Source organism: Neofelis nebulosa, chromosome X, assembly GCF_028018385.1.
Source record: "Neofelis nebulosa isolate mNeoNeb1 chromosome X, mNeoNeb1.pri, whole genome shotgun sequence".
Taxonomy (NCBI): Eukaryota; Metazoa; Chordata; class Mammalia; order Carnivora; family Felidae; genus Neofelis; species Neofelis nebulosa.
In genome coordinates this window covers 15803664-15823511 of record NC_080800.1, presented here as the reverse complement: position 1 = coordinate 15823511, position 19848 = coordinate 15803664, and the positions used below count along the sequence as shown (strand labels likewise).

Here is a 19848-nt window from a genome sequence, read left to right as displayed (position 1 = left end):
AGCACAAGGCAGTACTACATACAGTGTGGACTAGGTCTGTTTTTGATAGTGCTTGTCTCAGTGTGGCAAGATTGTAGTCGACTTTCTTGTGTTATAATTTTACGTTTCTCTTAAAACAAGTGTACATTGAGCATGTACCACTTTTTTCATAGAGAAACAGCGATTTAAAAATTAATTAGGGAGATAGTAATATCGGACGATGACTTTGGGCATCGATTTAAGTGCATCATGGGGAATTTTGATGTCAGACTGTATGGAGCTGGTGGAGGCAAGTCCCGGGGTATGACCAGGAGGGGAACCTTTAAGGAAAATAAGATTCTCTTAAAGGGAAGGCCCCCCAGAGGGTCAGGCCAGTGATGTGGCACTCAAGAGGCCCACCTAACTGTGGGGATGTTGGCCTGTGCCCAGGCTGTGCTGAGCCAGCCGGCAGGGGGGGTGCCATTTGGGAGCCCTGTACTGACACTGGGTGCTGATCGGCTCCCCATCGTCTCCAAACACCACTGACGCTTTTCTTTGTTCTGTCTCTGCAGATAGTTAACCTTTGGTTATACTTACCTTGCCCTGATGAGTTCGTTGAATAATTATTCATTTACCCGGTGCTAGAATGAAGTCACTTACTGTGATCCCAGGTGTCATGTAATGGTATGTCCCAAGCAGTGATTTGTGCTTGGTTTTGCATATTCCACTCAAGGAAGCAGATTGCATACAGCACCTGCCCGTTCATTAATAGAATAAAGCTGACCATCACACAGCCAGACACCTTATTTTTTTTTAAGTTCATTTGTTTATTTCTGAGAGATGGGGAGCAGAGGGGGGGTGGAGAGAGAGAGTCCCAAGCAGGCTCTGCACTGTCGGCACAGAGCCTGATGTGGAGCTTGATGCCATGAACTGTGAGATGGTGAGCTGAGCTGAAATCCAGAGTTCCGACGCTTAAACGACTGAGCCACCCAGGCTCCCCAGACCGCTTATTATCAACAAAAGAGCTATCAACTATCAACAAAAGAGCTCTCCCCGAAATAAGGAGGAAAAAAACCCACACGTAATTTTTATCTTTTCTGTTCTGAGCCAGCATATTTGCAGTTACAGTAGTTAGGGTGCTTTCAGCCGAGAATAAAGAATATCTAATTAAAATTGGCTAGAATATGGGGCGCCTGGGTGGCTCAGTCGGTTGGGCATCCGACGTTGGCTCGGGTCATGATCTCACCGTTCGTGGGTTCGAGCCCCACGTCGGGCTCTGTGCTGACATCTCGGAGCCTGGAGCCTGCTTCAGATTCTGTGTCTCCCTCGCTCTCTGCTCACACTCTGTTTTTTTCTCTCTCAAAAATAAACCAACATTAAAACATAATAATAAATAAAATTGGCTGAAATAGGTGCACCTGGGTGGCTTGGTCATTTAAGCATCTGACTTCAGCTCAGGTCATGATCTTGCCATTACTAAGTTCGAGCCCCGCGTCGGGCTCATTGCTGACAGCTCAGAGCCTGGAGCCTGTTTCGTATTCTCTGTCTCCCTTTCTCTCTGCCCCTCCCTGACCCATGCTCTGTTTCTCTCTCTCTCTCAAAAATAAATAAACATTAAAAATTTTTGAAAAACAAAAATAAAAAAATGAAGTTGGCTGGTAGAACAGAGGGTTATTAATGTCACATAGCAAGAAGTCCAGGGACTCGATGATTCCAGGATTGGTGGGTGGCTCATCAGGGTTGCCAGTCATCCAACATTTCTCTGTTCTTCTGCTCTCTGCCATCCTCAAGATCTCCAAGAGCGTTGGCCCTGCTTCCCTCATGGCCGTAAGATGGCTGTCACAGCTCCAGGCATCCTATCCATGCACAGTAGCACTCCGAGCAGGAAAGAAGAAAGGGCAGCGATACGAATGGCCTTCTCCTCATTTGCCTCTCCCAACAGAGAGAAATTGTCTTTCCCAGACACTGTCAGCAGACCTCCCTTTATTCCTCAGTGATCGAAATTGGGGTACGTGGCAGCCTCTGGACCAATCACAGGCAAAAAGGAGCAGGGTTGCCATCATTGGCATAGACCAAACATGGTTCAGCTCAGGAGCTGAGCACATTGTCCCGAAACAAAGCCGGGGCTCCATTAAAAGGAGAGTGAAGAATGGTTTGGGAAGGCAGTGCCTGGCATGGCATGTGAAACACAATCTACTTGGCGGCAGGGGTGGCGTTGCCTCAGTCACAAGCGATAACGGGCCTCAGTGTCGGCCCCTTTCTGCCAGCCATTCCTTCGTGCAATCACATAACACGCATCTCCACTTGATCTGTAAACCCCCCAGAACTAGATAGAATGTGTGATCCCTTAGCCCAATTTGTTGAAGACGGCAAAGGCCTTCCTTTGGACACCTGCCAGATGCAGTTATAATCTGGCTGAAATGATTCTGTATTTCTCCGAGACCTCCATCAGCGAGATGTAAGCTCCCTGAGGGCAGGGTCCTTTCTGCCACGCTCACTGGCATAGCCTGGTATCTAGCCCCACGTGTGGCACAGAGTAACCGCTCAGTCATAATGGAGTGAGTGAATGAGCAGACCGATGACTGAAGATCGTGTCTCCATTGAGTGATGCCTCTTGAAGCAGAATGGTGTCGGGCTCTGGGAGTTGTCTGGAGAAGCAGAAGCTTGCTGTCTACCTCCAGGGAGTTTGTAGTAACGTTAGGGTGGAAGCTGATGGCCGGGCTGTGGTAGTACAACCAGAACGGGAGCCTGCCCTCTCTCCTCTTGGGGAATCAATGATGAGCGTTCACCTGTCCATGGGTATTGTACCTTGTGCTAACTGCCTTTTGTGTTAAGACTACGAGACTGTTTTATCTACCAAAATGAACTTACATTAGTGGAGGAAAGAGGATTCCTCCTTTGCCTTTCTTTCTGTAGCTTTTAAAGACCTACCACATTTATTGGATGACAAGAGGATGGAAATCGTCTTCATAAATGGTGAGGTGCATTCCAGATGGAAAGGATGAGTATTAAGGAGAAGAGGTGCTTGTGGCCTGTTATGAGAACCTACCCTCACTCCTATTATTGCTCTTAAAACTCTGTTTTCCTTTTGTTTTAGACCTAGAAGGTTTTGACTCTGTGGTGTCATCTACTGAGAAACTCAGTCACCCAACCACAAGCAGACCAAAAGCTACGGGGAGGCGGCCTCCGTCTCAATCCCTCACATCCGTAAGTGTCTCCTTGCTTCTTCTATGGCTACAAAGCAGGTCAGGTTAGAGACTCCGGCCAAGGACTCCCGCAAGTGGCTGATAGGAGGACAAGCCAGGAGAGGGAGGTCATGAGATACACCGCTGAGCAACAGTGATTTGAGCGTCTTCTGGAATCAAGCAGTATTCCTTTCTCCTTGTTCTTCGCATATCTGCCACTGAGGTGGGCACTGCCTAGTCCCACTCTCCTTTTCTCTCCTTCCGGGTTGATCTCTCTTTCAACCTGAAATGCAATTGGTAAGAAAGAAAATGTCCTGTTTTGGGGTGGAAGAGGAGAGTGAGACTAGTCTGGTCTGTAAACAGAACCTTGCTAAAGAGCGACCTGCCGCTGTCCGACGCTCGGCAGCGGCCAAGCTTTTTTCTCCCAAAGCCCCATTATTGGCACCCCTTCACGGAACCGCACACACACCTTTAGGAGGGTGTTTTGTAAACATACGAGGCACCTGGTCATGTAGTAGAGACCAGTTAGAACGTTCCAGACAACCTACAGATGTTTTTTGTTTGGGTCATTTTGAATAACTTCTTTTCTTACTGGAAACCTGTAACACAGTTGTTGTACCAAATTTCGACAATGAAATGCATAAAGAAGAAAGTAAGATACCTGTAACCTGCTTTCCAGAGCTAAGAACCGTTAACCGCTTAGTGTATATCTGTAGTTTTTATTTAAACTTCTGTCTGTACATCTAACCTTATGTCTTCAGAATGGGATCACACAGCACATGGTTTTTTGGAACTTGCTCTCCCCCCTTATATGGTGTACCCTTCTCCCCAGTCATTACCCATTCTACCATGACATCACACTTAATGGCTGCCTAGTGTTCCAACCTGTGAATATATGAGTTTGTCTAGTCCATGCACGATTATTGGACATTTATGTTGTTTCCACTTCTGCATTATAAACACTGAAGTGAATGTCATTGGAGAAAATATCTTGATGCCTCCACAAGCGATGTGCGTGTGTATATCTACCTACCCATCTATCTTCTTTCTTTCCTTTTCTTTCTTTCTTTCTTTCTTTCTTTCTTTCTTTCTTTCTTTCTTTCTTTCTTTCTTTCTTTTCTTTCTTTCTTTCTTTCTTTCTGTCTTTCTCTCTCTCTCTCTCTCTCTCTCTCTCTCTCTCTCTCTCTCTCTCTCCCTCTGTATATCACATTGTCTTGTCCTTGCTGGGAATGCAGGTCTAAGACCTTATGACCTTCACCCAGATACGCCAAGGAATTAACCTTTTACAGGCTTTCCAGAACACTTTCTACTCGTCACTGATCCCACCGAGGTACTCATTTAGAAGAAAAAGAATGCCACTTCCTTTGAACCTCTTCTCTCGTATCTGTTGAGTTTGGGAGGTGTGGTTTGAGTCATGCTATTTTGCCTCTTTGAATGAAACAAACCTAACTACGTATTGACATCTTTTTGGGAGAAAGACTTGACACAGTGGCTTACTTTTTCACTCTTTAGGTGTATAGAGTACTGTGTCACTACCATCTTGACTCTCTCCACACCCTCCCCAACGTGCCTCATATACACACGACCTATTTAATTGCTTCTTAGTATCTCAGAGTTTTGATCCTACCTCCCACAGCTTCTCTATAAATCCTTCTTCAGTTTTGTTTTTTCCTACAAATTCTTCCCCACTTTTCAAGGTCTAGAGGGCCTTGAGGCATCCAGAATCAAATACAGAGAAAGTCAGTTTATCATCCACAACCCACCCTTGGTTCATACATCGCATGCCTGGAGGTTCATGTATATTTGGGGGACTGGGTAAAGGCACCTCGTCTTCACTCCGCTTTTAGCCACCACCTTCGTTCATTCGCTCATTCAACAAATATTTATCTCATGGGGACTCCGCTCTGAGCCGGGTACCAAGGCTGCGACTGGGAGCGAGACACACATGGGCCCTGCCCATGGGAAGCTTATGGCACAGTGACTCAGAGTTGGGCATTTTTATATGGGACAATTTTATTTGAAGGCTTGAAATAACAGGATACATTTATGCTTTAAAGAAGTACAATCACTCTCTTCCTTCGTTCCCATCCATCCCCACGTAGATGCGTACTTCGAATTCGTATTTGCTCTTCTTCCGCTTAGTACCTGTAGGTTTTTCATAGCAAAATGGGATCGTGGGTATGGACATATTCCTAACAGGCCGTTGGAAGGAATGATTGGGGAAATGCACCAGTCAGGATTCCCCAGCCCAGGGCCTCTCACCCTGCTCTGAGCTGATTTATGTTTATTGCATTCAAAGAGCAAGCTTGGGCTGACAGCTCATGAACTCTAGGTTACAGAGGAGGAAACTGGCTTTTTTTTATTATTTTTATTTTTAATGTTTATTTATTTCTGAGACAGAGAGAGAGAGACAGAGTGTGAGCAGGGGAGGGGCCGAGAGAGAGACAGAAAGACACAGAATCTGAAGAGGCTCCAGGCTCTGAGCTGTCAGCACAGAGCCCGACGTGGGGCTCGAACTCACAAACCGTGAGACCATGACCTGAGCCGAAGTCGGTCGCTCAACCGACTGAGCCACCCAGGCGCCCCGAAACTGGCTTTTTGAATAAAATCTCAGAATGAAAGGATATAGGCATTGCAAGGTGGTTAAGCAGTTAAGCTTAGATTAATAAGAAAGCTTAGTTCGGGGTGTTATTCTAGGTACTTGGATTTTCAGAGGAAACAAAGATTAACAAGTAAGACCTTTTCATTTTCAAACTTTGCTTATAAATCCCTAAATATATTAGTTTTCTGCCTTAGAAAATAGTCAACAGAAGAAGATAAACATGGCATGATGTAGGCATGATTTTTCAATAATGACACCAGTGATGATTCTAAATAGGACTGTTTTCCCACACTTAGCCACACTTCTATGCTAAGTATGAGCACACCCAAAGAGATCTCTGGAAGATTCGTCGTTTAGAAAGATTCCTTGCCACAGGAACGCTTAGTTTCATTTGTTTGGTCCTAAAATTGGGAAATTCTAGCACAGTAATCATTTCTGTCCACGTGCACTCCAGTGAATTGGTTCACATTCATCCAGCTTTTTGACCTTCACAGTGAGGCAGAAAGGGTAGGAGTATTAGCCCCGTGTTTTACCAAAAGATGCCGCCATTTTGTAAATGCACCTTAGCAAACATAGAATCCACCACGGATGTTGATTGTCCCTGGCGACGAGGGTGGAGATTTAGCAGTAGACGTCACATTAGAGGTGAGCTTCCCCCCACACCCCCACCCCTTGCAGGCAGGGCTGTGCTCTGGGGCTGTGGAAATGTCACTCGCTGGCCCCCGGGCCTGTGACCTCTTGCTCCCTGAAACAGTTTCCTCTCAGAAAAGTTCTTGTAGGCACTTCACTTCGCCTCAGATTTTGTGGTCCTGGAAAAGGATCCAGAGGGAGTGAAGGAGAGGCAGCTTCGAGGCAGCCTCCTCTTGACTTGTGTGTCCCTTTGCACTGGACTGTCAGCCTTGTGAGAGCAGGGACCGTGTCGGGCACGTCACCTAAGTTCGGTATCCAGCTCAGTGCTCAGCACACAGTAGCAGATGTTTACAGAAAGAAGGGAGGCTCTGAAGGATGGAGGGAGCCGGAAAGGACGGTGATGCAGGCCTGCACGGGTGAAATGACCGGCGGCCATCAGTGGAAAGATCCCATGGAAAGATCCCTGCTGTAGGAAATCTTGCTTCTTAGTCCCAGTTCTGCCACTGTCTCTAGTGCACCAGATACAGCACACTTTCTGCCTCTCGAGGTTATAATGAGGAGAGAAACAAAGTAGAAGTGTCGAGCGCTTTGAAAAGCATACAACATTATGTGAACAAAAGCTATGTCAGCTAAGGTGTAATTCTGACAAAAGCATTTTCTTTTGGCTTTATCCAGTCTTCCCTTTCAAGCCCTGATATCTTTGACTCCCCAAGTCCCGAAGAAGATAAAGAGGAACACGTTTCACTTGCACACAGAGGAGTGGAAGCATCAAAGAAAACTTCAAAGACTGTTACCATATCCCAAGTGAGTGACCAGCCATGGCAAGGGATCCCTGCCTTTCCGTGTACGCTCTGACGAGGAGTTATAACCCAGACGAGGATAAACGGGAGTCTTAGTCTGTTCGGACTGCTGTAACAGAGTGGCATCGATGGGGGGCTCAGAAGCGGCAGGCAGTTAGGTCTCAGTTCTGGAGGCCGGCATTCCGAGATCAGGGTGCCGGCGTGGCCGGTTCCGGTGACGGTGGGTTGCAGACAGCTGACTTCTCGTTGTCTCCTCACGTGGTAGAAACTAGGGTGAGGAGCTGTCTGAGGTCTTTTTTCTAAGGGCACTAATTGCATTCCTGAGGCACCACGCTTATGACCTTCACACTTCCCGAGGCCCTGCCTCCTAATATCCCAACTCAGGGCTAGGATTTCCCCATACGAGTGGCAGGGGTGGGGCGTGTAGGACACAAACATTTAGTCCGTTGCCACAGACCATGCGAGTTTTTCTCATTCTTCAGTAACAGTTATTACTTTAGTCATCAAAATCCCAGACGCGTGTTTTTAAAAAGTCCCACAAACTGGGCGGAATGTCTGAGATGCAAGGTTAGTTGTGGCTTTTTCATGTTTTCTCTTGCGGTTTGATCTCCTCGGCATACCGTCAGCCACACACAAGCACATGCCCTCACACGCCATTGCCGCTGTCACCGTCCCCACCACCACCACCACCACCACCACCACCACCACCACCACCGCCGAAGCAGCTTCAGGAGCCCAGCGGTGTGGCAAAGAACGCATGAGGTACATTCAGTGCCGTGCGCTCTGCCCACACATCTTGGCTTTTGTGTTCAAAACCGATGATATCACAGGTTATGTTTGGCAGCACGTGGCTTTCAAGAACTAAAGCGAGTCTCTTAAAGAAAAGCTGATTTGGATTCATTTATTACGATCAATTGATAGTCTAAAAAACCTTTTAGTTTCACTGCATGCCCAAGGAACGGAATAGCAATGTTCAGCTACTGCGCGCGGCTTTTGAAGGATACCCTGTACTAGTCCTGTTCAGCCTAAGAATGTGTTTTCTCGTGCTAAGAGAACCCAGTCAGTTGGAATTATTTTCTATAAACATTAGCAACTGCTTTCTAACAGCAGAACACTACACCCGCTTTTTTAAGGCACTTTTTTAAGCAGGAACGAACACAAAGAAATCACAGGGTATGTAGGCTTTTCCTTCTCACAGATTTAAGAATTTACACATACGTCTAGATTTTCTTAAAAACCTGGTCTAGTAAGCAAAAATATGATCCTATAAAACACATCAATTGTAGTTAGTCACAACTAAAGCAGTCTTCCTTTATGAAAGGATTCCATTTGCAGAAACTGGATTTAGACCCGCTTTTTCCCATAGCTGCGCTCTGGCTGACATCCCCGGGGTGTCTCTGTAGTGACATCTACTGGTGGGCAGCGGCTCTTCATGTTTCTGGTTTACACGGTCCCACCCCATTAGCCCCTGTCCCTTCCTGGGGGTTGTCGGGTCACGTTGTTTATTGCTTCTATACGTGAACTACCTTGGTCAGGGTGCATAGTGGCCGAAACTCTTGTCAGAGCTTGAAAGGCTATTTGCCGGCTGCACTGGGCTGGGAGAGAAAGTTACGTAGGAAATACTGAAAGAAGCATCGCTTGAAGAGTTGCCTGAAAGTCAGTCTGTGAGGACATAGGTAGGTTGGAGGAGGTATGTGACAATGCAGAGCGGGAAGTGGGGAAAAGCATGAACCCGGGAATAGGAAAGAAGCAAAGAAAATAATGACAGGAGAGCGTGAATCTTCAGGCTCAGGCAGTCATGGTACGGGGCTTGAGGGTCCAGCCGGCAGAGGAGAGGATTGAAGCCCGGTTCTGCCCGTTATTAGCTGTGAGCTTGGGGGATTTCTCAACCACGTCCCTAAGCTTCCGTTTCCTGCTCAGTCGAAAGTGGGTGCCAACTGATCCTCGTTTCCATTATCTAGCGACGTCCGGCACGTGACCAGTGCTGCATAAATGTCAGTCCCTCTTCCCTCTTACTCTAACTCCTACAGCAATAAGCACGGGATGGCAGATCGCTCTCCCTGGCAGCAGAAAGCGCTTTTCCTCAATGGTAACTTGGCAGAGAAAAGGCGGGCGGGGAGGCTGGGAATGATGGCCCATCTGCTTCTGGCTCGCTCTGCCCAGTCTCTCTCTCTAGCACAGCCGGAATCCACGCTCTCCCTCCTCACCATGCCAGCCAGGCCCCTTCTTGGCTCTTGCCCTGGGCACCTGCTGCTGGAAGAGTCCCAGCTGTGTTGCCAAGCTTTACCACCGGCCTCAACTTCCCCGTCACTCACCCCCTCGCCTCCCAGCACCCTGTCTGCTGCTTGCCCTCCCCCCAACCTGCCTTGGGCCTCAGGATCTCACTTTCCCTCGCTTCCGCTTCCTCCCCTGGGTGGCCCGATGCTCCTTTGCTCTCCGGCCCATGACTGTCCCACTGCCTGTGCCCTCCCGGCCTCCTCCTCGGGGCACCCCTCCATCAGGCCGGCCCGGTCTGTCTCCACTGTCTTCGGCTTGGCCCGCCATTGGTCTTTTCCTTAGGATATTATCCGGCTCAGCATCCCCCCCCTTCTTTGAAAGCAAACAGAACCGTTACATCATTCCGTCTCCTCCTGAGGCTTCTCCATTGAACACTTTCTCTTTCTCCCACCTTCCATCTTCAGGCGGGTTTCTGGAAAGAGGGTTCTACACTTGCAGGCCACACCCCTCACCTCCTGTTCAGGTGCTGACCTGCCATGATCAGTCTTCAGTCTCCTTTGTTCCATCAAATGCCCTCCAACCCCTGTTTTCCTCTCAGCACCTTTGATGCACTTATCCAACCCTTTTTCCTTCTGGAAACCCCTCAGGGGACCTCCATAACCCATGCCTCTCTTCTGGTCTTGCTTTGTCCCATCGCTCACCGCTCTGCCCCAGTCCCCAAGGGGTGTCCTTTCTCTCCCCACCTCTTCACATTAGGGAGTCCCCAGGCCCCATCATCGGGCCTCTTCTCTCCTAATTCTGTGCTATTCACCCCCATGGCACCACTTCCTCAGGTGATTTCTCTGGCCCAGCTCACTTTTTCATGCCTTCCTCTGCCCACTGGGCATGTCCCCTTGGCTATCCGTCGGGCTCCTGAAACTCAGTGTGTCAGAAGTGAAACTTTTCTGGGCCTTCACGCTGTTCCTCCTGCCACAAAGGGTACAGCCTCCATGCGTGCTTCCTCCGTCCCCACCCGTGACCCTGTAGCTGATCCGGAACCACAGCCGCCCACGGCGCATCTACTCCCTGAGGCCGGGCGCCGCGTCTCTTGGTTGGTTGAGCCTGCCTCCGCTGCATCTCTCAGAGCTGTCCTCTCTCTTTTCCCTTGGCCGCTGTCTGTCAACCCTCCCCCTCCCCGTTCCTAGCTTTCGTTGCATGTGACTCTCCCAGCCGTGCCTTCGCCCTCCTGACCTGCCAACCTCTAGGCCTTTCTACAGCCGTTGTCATCGTTAGCTCTGTGCAGGATGTTTTTAACCCCCTCCGCCAGCCCGCTCTACCTCCCCGGCCTGAGCCCCGTCCCCAGCGCCATCCTGGCTGCCGAGTGACCGCTTGCCGTGAATGTGTCTCACTCCCCGGTCTCTGTGCCTTTGCCGAGCCCATTCCCTCCTCCTAGAACCTTTCTCTCCAGTCACCCTTCCTCTTCTGGCCGCCTCCTAGTCCTCCTCCTCCAGGATGGGGCCGTCAGCAGCTCCCCAATACCTTCCCTCCCGAATGGTCGGTCCCTTTGGCGTACTTGCGCAGCTCTGCGTCTTACCTCCCTGTGTGCGGACTCCCCCGCATCTGCAGTGTGTCGGCTTGTCTGTCTGCACTGTGCTGTGTTCTGAGCTCTTGGGAGCTAGGAACGTGTCTTGCTCGCTTCGGAGTTCGCAGAGCCTAGCAAGCAGGCGGGCCTCCGGACTTGCACGCTAAACCGGTTAGGAACTACCTGTCCAGAACGAAGTTAAAGCACACAGGGGGAGGCACGTGAAGGGGGGGTGCCTGTGCCAAGTGGGCCCTTGGGGTCTTGTGGATGACGGGGTGTGACGAGTGTGTCTTGGGCGGTGGGGACGGGGCTGTGGGGGGGGGGGACTTTACTCAGCACGAATCCCCCGCCTGAATCCTCTCTGCCTTCCCTTGTCATAGGTGTCAGACAACAAAGCGTCCCTGCCGCCCAAGCCAGGGACCATGGCTGCAGGTGGTGGTGGCGGGCCAGCCTCTCTGTCCTCGGCAACATCCTCCCCCCTGTCATCCTCTTTGGGAACAGCCGGACACAGAGCCAACTCCCCGTCTCTGTTTGGCTCGGAAGGAAAACCAAAGACGGAGCCTGCGGCCAGCAGCCAGGCGGCCATGGAGGAGCTAAGGACGCAGGTCCGCGAGCTGAGGAGCATCATCGAGACTATGAAGGACCAGCAGAAGTGAGTGTCGGGCCCTTCTCTGGCCACCCCACAGGTTGCTCTCTGCTGGGCCACGGCCTCGTTCCGCAAGCCTGGGTCCCCGCCTGCCTCGGCATGCGGCCCGCTTCCCCAGGGTGGTGGCAGCAGGGGTGAGTTGGGTTTGAACCTGAGAGGCTTCGCTTCCCTCAGCTTCTTGTGTAAACCGGATCCGCTGCACGCAGGGACGGCGGGCCGCTGAAAAGGAAGATCTTTAAATCCCCACGAGATGAAGTATGCACGTGTACCGCTTTGTAACAAGCCCAACAGCCAGCTTTTCTTCTAGCACCAGAAAACTGGCCATTTCTTCAGTGAGCTGTCTGACGAAGTAATCGGCTTGCGTTTAGGGGCTGTAATGGATGACAGAGATGTGGGGGATCTTTAGACCCAAGACCTTACGCTTCACAAGATGTTCTGCTTGTGAGACTCAGGGCTCTCTCCGCGCGTGCCTACACACGCTCTCCGCACCCCTGGTCCTCACGGAGCACTTAGATGCGGAGAAAGGCCCATAAGCGAAAACAAATTGCACACATAAACATTACCCAGGGCGCTGTATGCGGTGACAAAGACGGTAAAGAGGTTAGACGCCGCGAGGTCCTTGCCTGCGTAAACTGACACTCGGAGTTTAGGGATCTCTTAGCTCTTTCTTGGGGGAAATGGGGCAGCGGGGGGCATCTATGGAGGTGTTTCCCAAAGAGGAGTTTTTAAAAATAAGTTTTTTTTTTTATATTTTCAGAATTTATTTTGAGATAGAGTGCAAGCAGGGGAGGGGCAGAGAGAGAGGGCGAGGGAGAGAATCTCTCACCAGAGAGCCCAACTCGGGGCTTGAACTCATGAACCCTGAGATCACGATCTGAGCCGGAGTCGGACGCTTCACCAACCGAGCCACCCAGGCGCCCCTGAATGGGCTTTTGAAAGACGATCTAGGGTCACCAAGAGCAGAGCAGTCCAGCGGACAGAGCAGCACGGGTGGGCTCGCGGGCACACGGAGCAGCCTGGTGGCTGGCGAGTCGGCGCATCCCTGCAGGCGCCTGGCCTTCTGGGTGGGAGGTGCCGGGGCAGTGGCAGGCGGTGGGCCGGAGACCCACAGTCATGCCCCGGGAGCACTTCTGCAGCTGGCAGAAGCCTGGCACGCCAGATGGCCCTGATGTGTGTTGTGGCCAGATACTTGGGGGATTTGGGGTTAAACACAGTGATTGCTTCTCTAAAGGACTACTCCCAGCCTTTGCTGGACATCAGGAAGACGGAGAGGATGGTGTGCTAGTTTTCTGAAACGTACCTAATCTCAGAACCCCTTTTCTCTAGAGCACCCTAGGACAAGGGTTACGAGGGACTTACTCGGAGCGTTGCGGCTCCGTTCAGGTTCTGTTCCGCTCCAGCTGGGAGGTGTCGTATGACATTGGGGTCCCCCGGTCTTACCCCTTCCCTGGAAGATATCCATCAAATAACTCTGCCGACTCAACCGGCTGGATCTAGAGAGGGTGTCTCAGGGCCAGCCGGGCTGCCTCCAGTTCTGTCAAGTCCCTATCTCCTATCCGATTCTGTGGGTCACAGGTTTAGGTAACCAACCACCAGCCCCGTCCGTGTCCGGGTGACGTGTGTCTCCTGCCTAGACAGGGACCCCACGGCCCCAGTACATCCCAGAGCGCTGGTCCTCAGCCTTCTGAAGAGGACCATCACTGAGTCGGGCTGGCCTGGATCCAGGGCTTCAGCCCTTGGGGCCGCTGACTGGGGCCTGGAGCATCAGAAATGGCCTGCGCCTGCCTCACAGTGAAGATCTGTCAGCGCTTCAGGGCCTCCCCCTCCCCCCAGCCCGCCCCATGTCCCTCCCCGCCGTGAGGCCCGGGCCCAGTTGCCCAGTATTGTCCTTCCCCGGCCAATATCTTGTCGAATCAGCGGGTCACAGAGACCGCTCTCCAATGCCCGTCTCTGTCAGCCGTCGTCAGCCTGGCCTCCGTGCCCACGGCCATCGGGCCCCTAAAATCTCCTGTCTTCGTTCCACGTGTCCCTTTCAGCCTTCAGCTGAAGTCTGTGCCGACTCCCCTCATCCCCCAACGTGCTGGTTCTTACGTCCCTGCTCCAGCGCCGACCCTTCCCCATCAGTCTCCCGATCTCCCTTCCTCTTTGTGGACTCGGGCCCCCGTTTACTGGTTCAAGACTCAGTGCCTTTCTTTGCACTGGCTCCCCCAACCAACTCCTCCGATCTGCCGGACTCCAGGCTTTGCCTGCCGTCGTCTTCCTGGAGTCGCGCTGTCTGCTTAGGATCACCGCTACTTCTTTCCTAAGCTCTGAGTAGTGCCCGCTGAGCTAGAGGTGCATAGCGCGTGCTTGAGCAAACACAGTAACGAGTCACAACTGGTTAATGTCAGAGAACCCGGTGTGTCGGCGGCAGGGCCGGGACACCGACCAAGTATAGGGACCATCACTTGAAGTGAGCACATGCAGTGTAGCTTATACCTTATTTATTATGCTGTTTCTGCAGTCCTTGGTTTTTGATTTCCCAATCCAGTTTGTAAAAACATACGCGTTACATGGAATGTTTGATCCCTTAAAATGGAGTACAGTTCTCTGACCAGAGCGGTGATGGTTGCAGTGTCCGAAATACAGAGTCTTGAATTTGCAAGATGATTAGTTGTGTCCCACTTCATTATTTCATGTTGTAAAAGGCGTTAGACTGCATGTCCTAACTCATGTCTACTTTCTCGATGACGTGATTACCATATCGTCAGTTCATCTACTTTAACCCCAAGATCCCAGGTATTACTATTTGTAAGGTTTTGTGAGACTCATTGGAAACATAGGCAGTAGCCTTTTATTACTTTAAAACTCTGTGAAAAATAAGTATGTGGGGAGTGACAGAAATGTCTGCAGTGAAAATCATTATGTAAATACACTTAAAGACCAGTGATTCCATAACCAAGGGATCGTTAGAGGGAAGGCGACAGAATCTCAGCCTGGATACCCGGAGTCTAAGGCCTCGGGCGAGTCCGTCCACCTCTCTGGCCTCGCCTTCCCCGTCTTTTCCTCGTAGGAGAAGCTTGGACTAAGGGATCTCAGAGGTCATTTCAGACCTCCTGTTGGACGGCTACACATTTGGGGAGCCCAGAAATAATAGCAAGCCTTTCTGTCTGCGGTAAATATCAAGCAATAACAATGCAAAGGAAACACAATGTTGTGTCCACGTTTTGTTTGTAAAAGGCTCAGATGGACTTTGTAATGGTAAGAGGCTTCTTATCTCTTATTGAGGAAGTCTGGGCTTTTGTTTCATTTCGTGGCCATTTGTTTTTCAGACGAGAGATTAAGCAGTTACTGTCAGAGTTGGATGAAGAGAAGAAAATCCGGCTTCGGTTGCAGGTGGGTCCCTCGGGGTCCTGCTCCCTCTTGAGAGGCTCAGTTCGGGTTGGGGGCAGCATCGGGGCTTCATTTTGAAAGTAAATGATTTTTAGTTCTCTGCAGATTTAGATGTGCAATCAAATCCTGTGGCGATTTTCTTGGAATTGTACAGGCTCATGTTCTCATCCTCTCCTGCGATCCAGGAAGTCTTGGGGAAGGGAGGCATTTACTAAATGAGCCCCTAGTTGGGTTTCTCGTTTGGGGCTTATCTGAAACGTCTCCGTGAAAAGCTCCCTCCAATTTCCAAAGGCCTCATTAGAGTAACTGCCAGAGGGCATGCATGGGGCTGGGGGTCCCCACTGCCAGCGGGCTTCTGTCATTGGAACTCCAAAGACCACAGCTGTCCGCGCTCAGAACTTGCTTTCACCTCTTTACCTCTCACCGACGGCCGTGTCAGTCCTGCCAGGGCCCCCTTCACCCTCCGAGCCAACTCAGCCGTTACCAAGTGGCAGAGGGTTGCAAAAGGCCAGAGGCAGACTTTCAGCTTTCGTCCAGTTGGTGTCCTTGGTGGTCACTGGGACCCAGGCTACTTAAAGAAACGTTAGGGAACTGCTTCTCAGACAGTCTCCCCGCCCCCCCGCCCCCGGGCCCAACTGGAGCTGCCTTCCAACACTGCTAGGTGGTCCAGCACGTCTGGACAGCCTGCTCCGCCCTCCGGCCAGGACACTGCAGTTACTGCCGCTTCTGACAAGTGGTGGTTCCTGGTAGCCCAAGAATGAAAACATCCACCATTTGCTAGCGCACCGCATCTGTGCGCCTGCTCCCTAGGTTTATGTCATTTCTGGCTTCGTCGTCAACTCGTCATTCAGAGGTCATTGTACCCGTTTCACCTTTAAAAGTGTCACGTTGATTATTTTCTTTGTCGACCGGGTTGATTATCTCTGAGCTTCTCTCACACCGGCGAATTCATTATGATTTTGTTCGGCTCTTGTTTTTCCTTTATAGATGGAAGTTAATGACATAAAGAAAGCTCTTCAATCAAAATGAATACTTGATAAATGAAATGTCACATTATTCATCCTGAGTCCGAGACTCAAATTTTCCGCCCCAGCCAAAATAACCTTGTGCCAAAAGATTAAAGGTTTGCCTCAACATGTCCCTGTTTGCAAGATTAGCACAAAAGTCTTGATAGCACAACACAAATTCCATCCAAGAGGAGACTCTTCCCCATGGTATAATCCTGGGCATGGCACTGGTTGTGACTTAGAGCAAATTGTGCTAAAGGCTTTTTTTACTCTGAGATCTCATGCGAAACGAAAACTCAGGCAGTTTAGTCCATAGTGGTACTATTTTGATGATATTTTCCATTAATAAAATGTAATTTCAGATTATTCGTTTACAAGCTTTATAATTTTATGATTTTTTTAATCGTGTTTTGTCACAGATTCCCCCAGTGTTTGTATTCCACATCGTCCAGAGCAAGCGTTCCATTCTTTTGCTTTGGGCAGAAAGCTGCCTCGCTTTGTGTCCCCTCTAGATTCTATTACATATGCAATTTTAGGTCCGACCCATCCCTTCCCCTGCCAGCCAACCCGCCACCCTAAGATAAATTTTAGCTTATATATGATGGTATATTTACAAAAAGAGAAAGAGAAAACCTGGTATTTGCAATGATCTGTGCCTTCTTTTTACCACCCTCTTGATTGGAGCTTTTGTGATGCAGCTACCATGATTCAAAAAACAAAACAAAACAAACAAAAAAACCAAAAAACGAAAAAAAAAAACAAAAAAAAAAACAAAAAAACACAACAACAACAACAAAAAAAACCCCACATTTTTTTAAAGCCACTTCTCAAAGTCCACTAGAGGCCACTGTCTTCAAAGCTTCTCTCACCTAGCCAAAGGTCCCAAGAGGAGACAGCTGTGAAGTTGGGCGTGCTCTGTGGTGCCAGCTGTGACGTTTAAGTTCTCCTAGTTGTAGGTGGTTCATGGAACTAGAAATGTCACCCCTGCTTGATTTTTCATCAGCCAAGTTAAACCCCTGCTTCCTGTCCTTTGCACCTTTTGCGTGAACAGAATATGCATTATGAAAGCAAAAATAAATAAACGTAAAATGCAATGAAAACAAGGGGGGGAAGTTGTGTTATTTCCTGCACTGGGTCATCCGTGTGTGCTGTTGTTGAAACTGTACTCACATAATGTCATTTGCCTTGTTCTCTTGTAACCCCTTCCTCAGGTCCAAGAGAATGGGGGCACGCTCTTGTTGAAGTGTGGCCATTGGATCTTTCTTGCATTTATGGAATTGCTTTTTCCGTCCCCAGGAAACTGGTGTTTGCTTGTCCGCTTTATCTCTGTAGCAAATGAACAGCTCAGCCTTAGACTGTGTTAACTGTTTCCTCATCCTTAGCTGAAAATAAGGGGGCATACTGTATTGCAAGATTGTTTGGGGATGGGGGGTGGGGGGTGGTCCCTTAAGGGCCCCTGAAGACGTTTCATGTGTTTCTAAAAAAGCTGCTTTGTCTATTTCCTGAGTTTTCGAGTGGAAGTACTGAACATTAATGGATTTGCACAACCACAAAGAATGAGAATTGATAACACGGAAGGAGTAATGCAAAAAAGAAATCACCACATGTTATCGATGATCAGAAGTATTACAAATAAATGTCTTTTTCTTCGTCTCTCCCTTCCCCCACCTTCCTCTTGCCGACATACTCATCCTTGCTGCTTGAGGCTGCGACTTCCTCCAGAGTACTGTCCCTACGGAGCCCACACACCCTGGTCTTCCGGGGCGGGGGCGCAATTAAGGGAAGGGAGCACATAGGGAAAGAAACCTCCCATCCTCCATTCCCATGCCTGGACACAATGCCTTTTCAGCAGCCTTGCCCGCAGTGTGCTGGGGGCTGGGAGCACCAAGCTTCCAAGGGCGGCATAAAACATTCCTGAACCCCTTGACTCTTCTACGCATTTCTACATTCAACTTAACGCCTTGAGAGATTTCCCACCGCCTAATAGAAGAATGAGGATTGAATTCTTTGAGGTTTGGATTTCTCCTTTACTCATCATGAAAATCCCTAACGATATAGTTTTATATGATGTGTACACAGAGTAGGATTGTTAATAATTAAATTGAGAGGTTGGAGCGCCCTCGTGGGGCACTAGCCACCTGGAATGTAGAGAGCTCTCATCTTCCCCTCGCGGAAGCCACTGGCTTTCTTTGTACAAGGAGAGGGAGAAGTCATTCTAGAAGGAGGAGGTGGCATATTTAACGTCGTTACTGCCCCTTGGGCTAACCAGCAAGAGGATTCTACATTTTGGAACGGACGAGCCACTGCCTGAGCAGCCTCCATCTTTACTCTTTACAAAATGGACCCGTCAAGAATATTGAAAAGCTTGGAAGGATCGTTTTTGAAGAAATTCTTTTGCATTCAGCATGGACTCGACCAGCATCTATGGAGATTATTTTTTTGCTTCATTTTCTAAAATTGTATTTAGAAAAGTCTTAAGTATTGTGCTTTGTAAAGAAGATGATTAAAATGAAATTTTGTGAAAATATTTTTCTTCGAAGTTGTCATGGTCCAAGAGGAATGATTTCTTGGAATTCAAACCATTTTTCTCCATTTTTACACAATTTGATTACTCTTAGAGAAACGTCTTTGGAAGACATATAGTACTCCTCACCCTACCTAATCTTTCCCAAGTGAACAGGAACAATCCATTAAAATCTCTGGCTGTGAAATCCAGTTTTACATTGTTCAATTTTACATTCATATTTAGGCAGAAAATTCTAGTTAGCTCTACATTGTTTTTTAGTGTAAAAATCATTAAATTATCATTATTCGAATAACTGTGTAAAGCCACTTTTATTCATACACAGCCCTCTAGGCAACATACTCAAGTACATGATTTGTTCTCTCCCATAAAGATAGCCCGTATCTATCATGACGTGTGTCTTCGGTTACTAATGGCGGAGTTTTATTTCCTTTCATAACCAGCTCTTTGATGGGAAAACCACAGGGTGTGTAATCAATTGCTCACATTTGCCACGGTCTGTATTAAAAATAATCCCCAGGACCCACAAAGCCCTTTGTATTATAACCTGAGGTCACCCGGGTCTCTTTTTTGTATTAGATTAGGTTTTGGTTCTCTAGCTATTTTCACACAAATTAATGTCAAGATGTTTTAGCACCAAGAGGGCTTGGTAAAAAAAAAATAAAAATAAAAATAAAAAAAGCTTTTCTTTTCGGTTTAATACAAGGCTCATTGCAGTATCCAACAGAGGGAAGGAAGGCTTGGTGCTCATGACTTAAGCCTGGGGAAGAAGATGTCATTCCCAAAATTAGCTCTGATGAGGGAACACAGTGGCCAAGGCAGAGAAACTCTTTCCTGGTCAGAAATAAATGTTTGTCGGTGGTGTAAGGACAGAGGGGAGGTCCTGTCTCTTATGGTGATAAACAGTTGGTGTCATTCCTAATTCTGTCCCTAGGGTCACTGAGGCTTGATTCCCAACACACGGAGCAGAAGGCAGCCCCTGAAGCCAATGAGAATCTGTGAAGGAGATGCAGATCCCAGAGAGGTGGTTTCATTTCCTGGGTTTTTAACTGATCCCAAATTGGAGTGGCTCTGGGGGCAGCCTTTTCCTATAAATGACATGGTGTGGTCATCATGTGAATTTAGAGTTCACAGGAAAATGGGCTATTCCTTTTTTCTTGTTAGACCCATAGGTGATGAAATACTTGAACCATAGAGCAAGGTAACCTAGTAGGCTGTAGCTAGAGTTTTCTGAGGAGAAAAAAATGAAAAAAAGAAGGGTTGAGTTCCTGGAAAACCAGCTTCATGGGGGGCACTTCTCTTTAAATGGCAACAAGTTTAATTAAATTGGGCAGATACAGCACTGT

At 48.8% G+C, this 19848-nt stretch overlaps 1 protein-coding gene across 10 annotated transcripts in view; it reads left to right on the top strand.

Annotated features, from left to right (window-relative positions):
* Positions 1-18505, top strand: part of SH3KBP1 (SH3 domain containing kinase binding protein 1) — a 334814-nt gene extending 316309 nt beyond the window's left edge. For 7 of the 10 annotated variants that reach the window (XM_058714791.1, XM_058714788.1, XM_058714789.1 and 4 more), the window contains 5 exons: positions 3056-3165; positions 7051-7179; positions 11334-11605; positions 14911-14974; positions 15959-18505. In XM_058714791.1, the coding sequence (XP_058570774.1) occupies positions 3056-3165; positions 7051-7179; positions 11334-11605; positions 14911-14974; positions 15959-16000 (617 nt within the window). In that variant the 3' untranslated portion in view covers positions 16001-18505. The remainder of the gene's footprint in view (positions 1-3055; positions 3166-7050; positions 7180-11333; positions 11606-14910; positions 14975-15958) is intronic. The other 3 variants (XM_058714793.1, XM_058714795.1, XM_058714796.1) reach the window with 1 other exon arrangement.
* The last annotated feature ends 1343 nt before the right edge of the window (positions 18506-19848 follow it).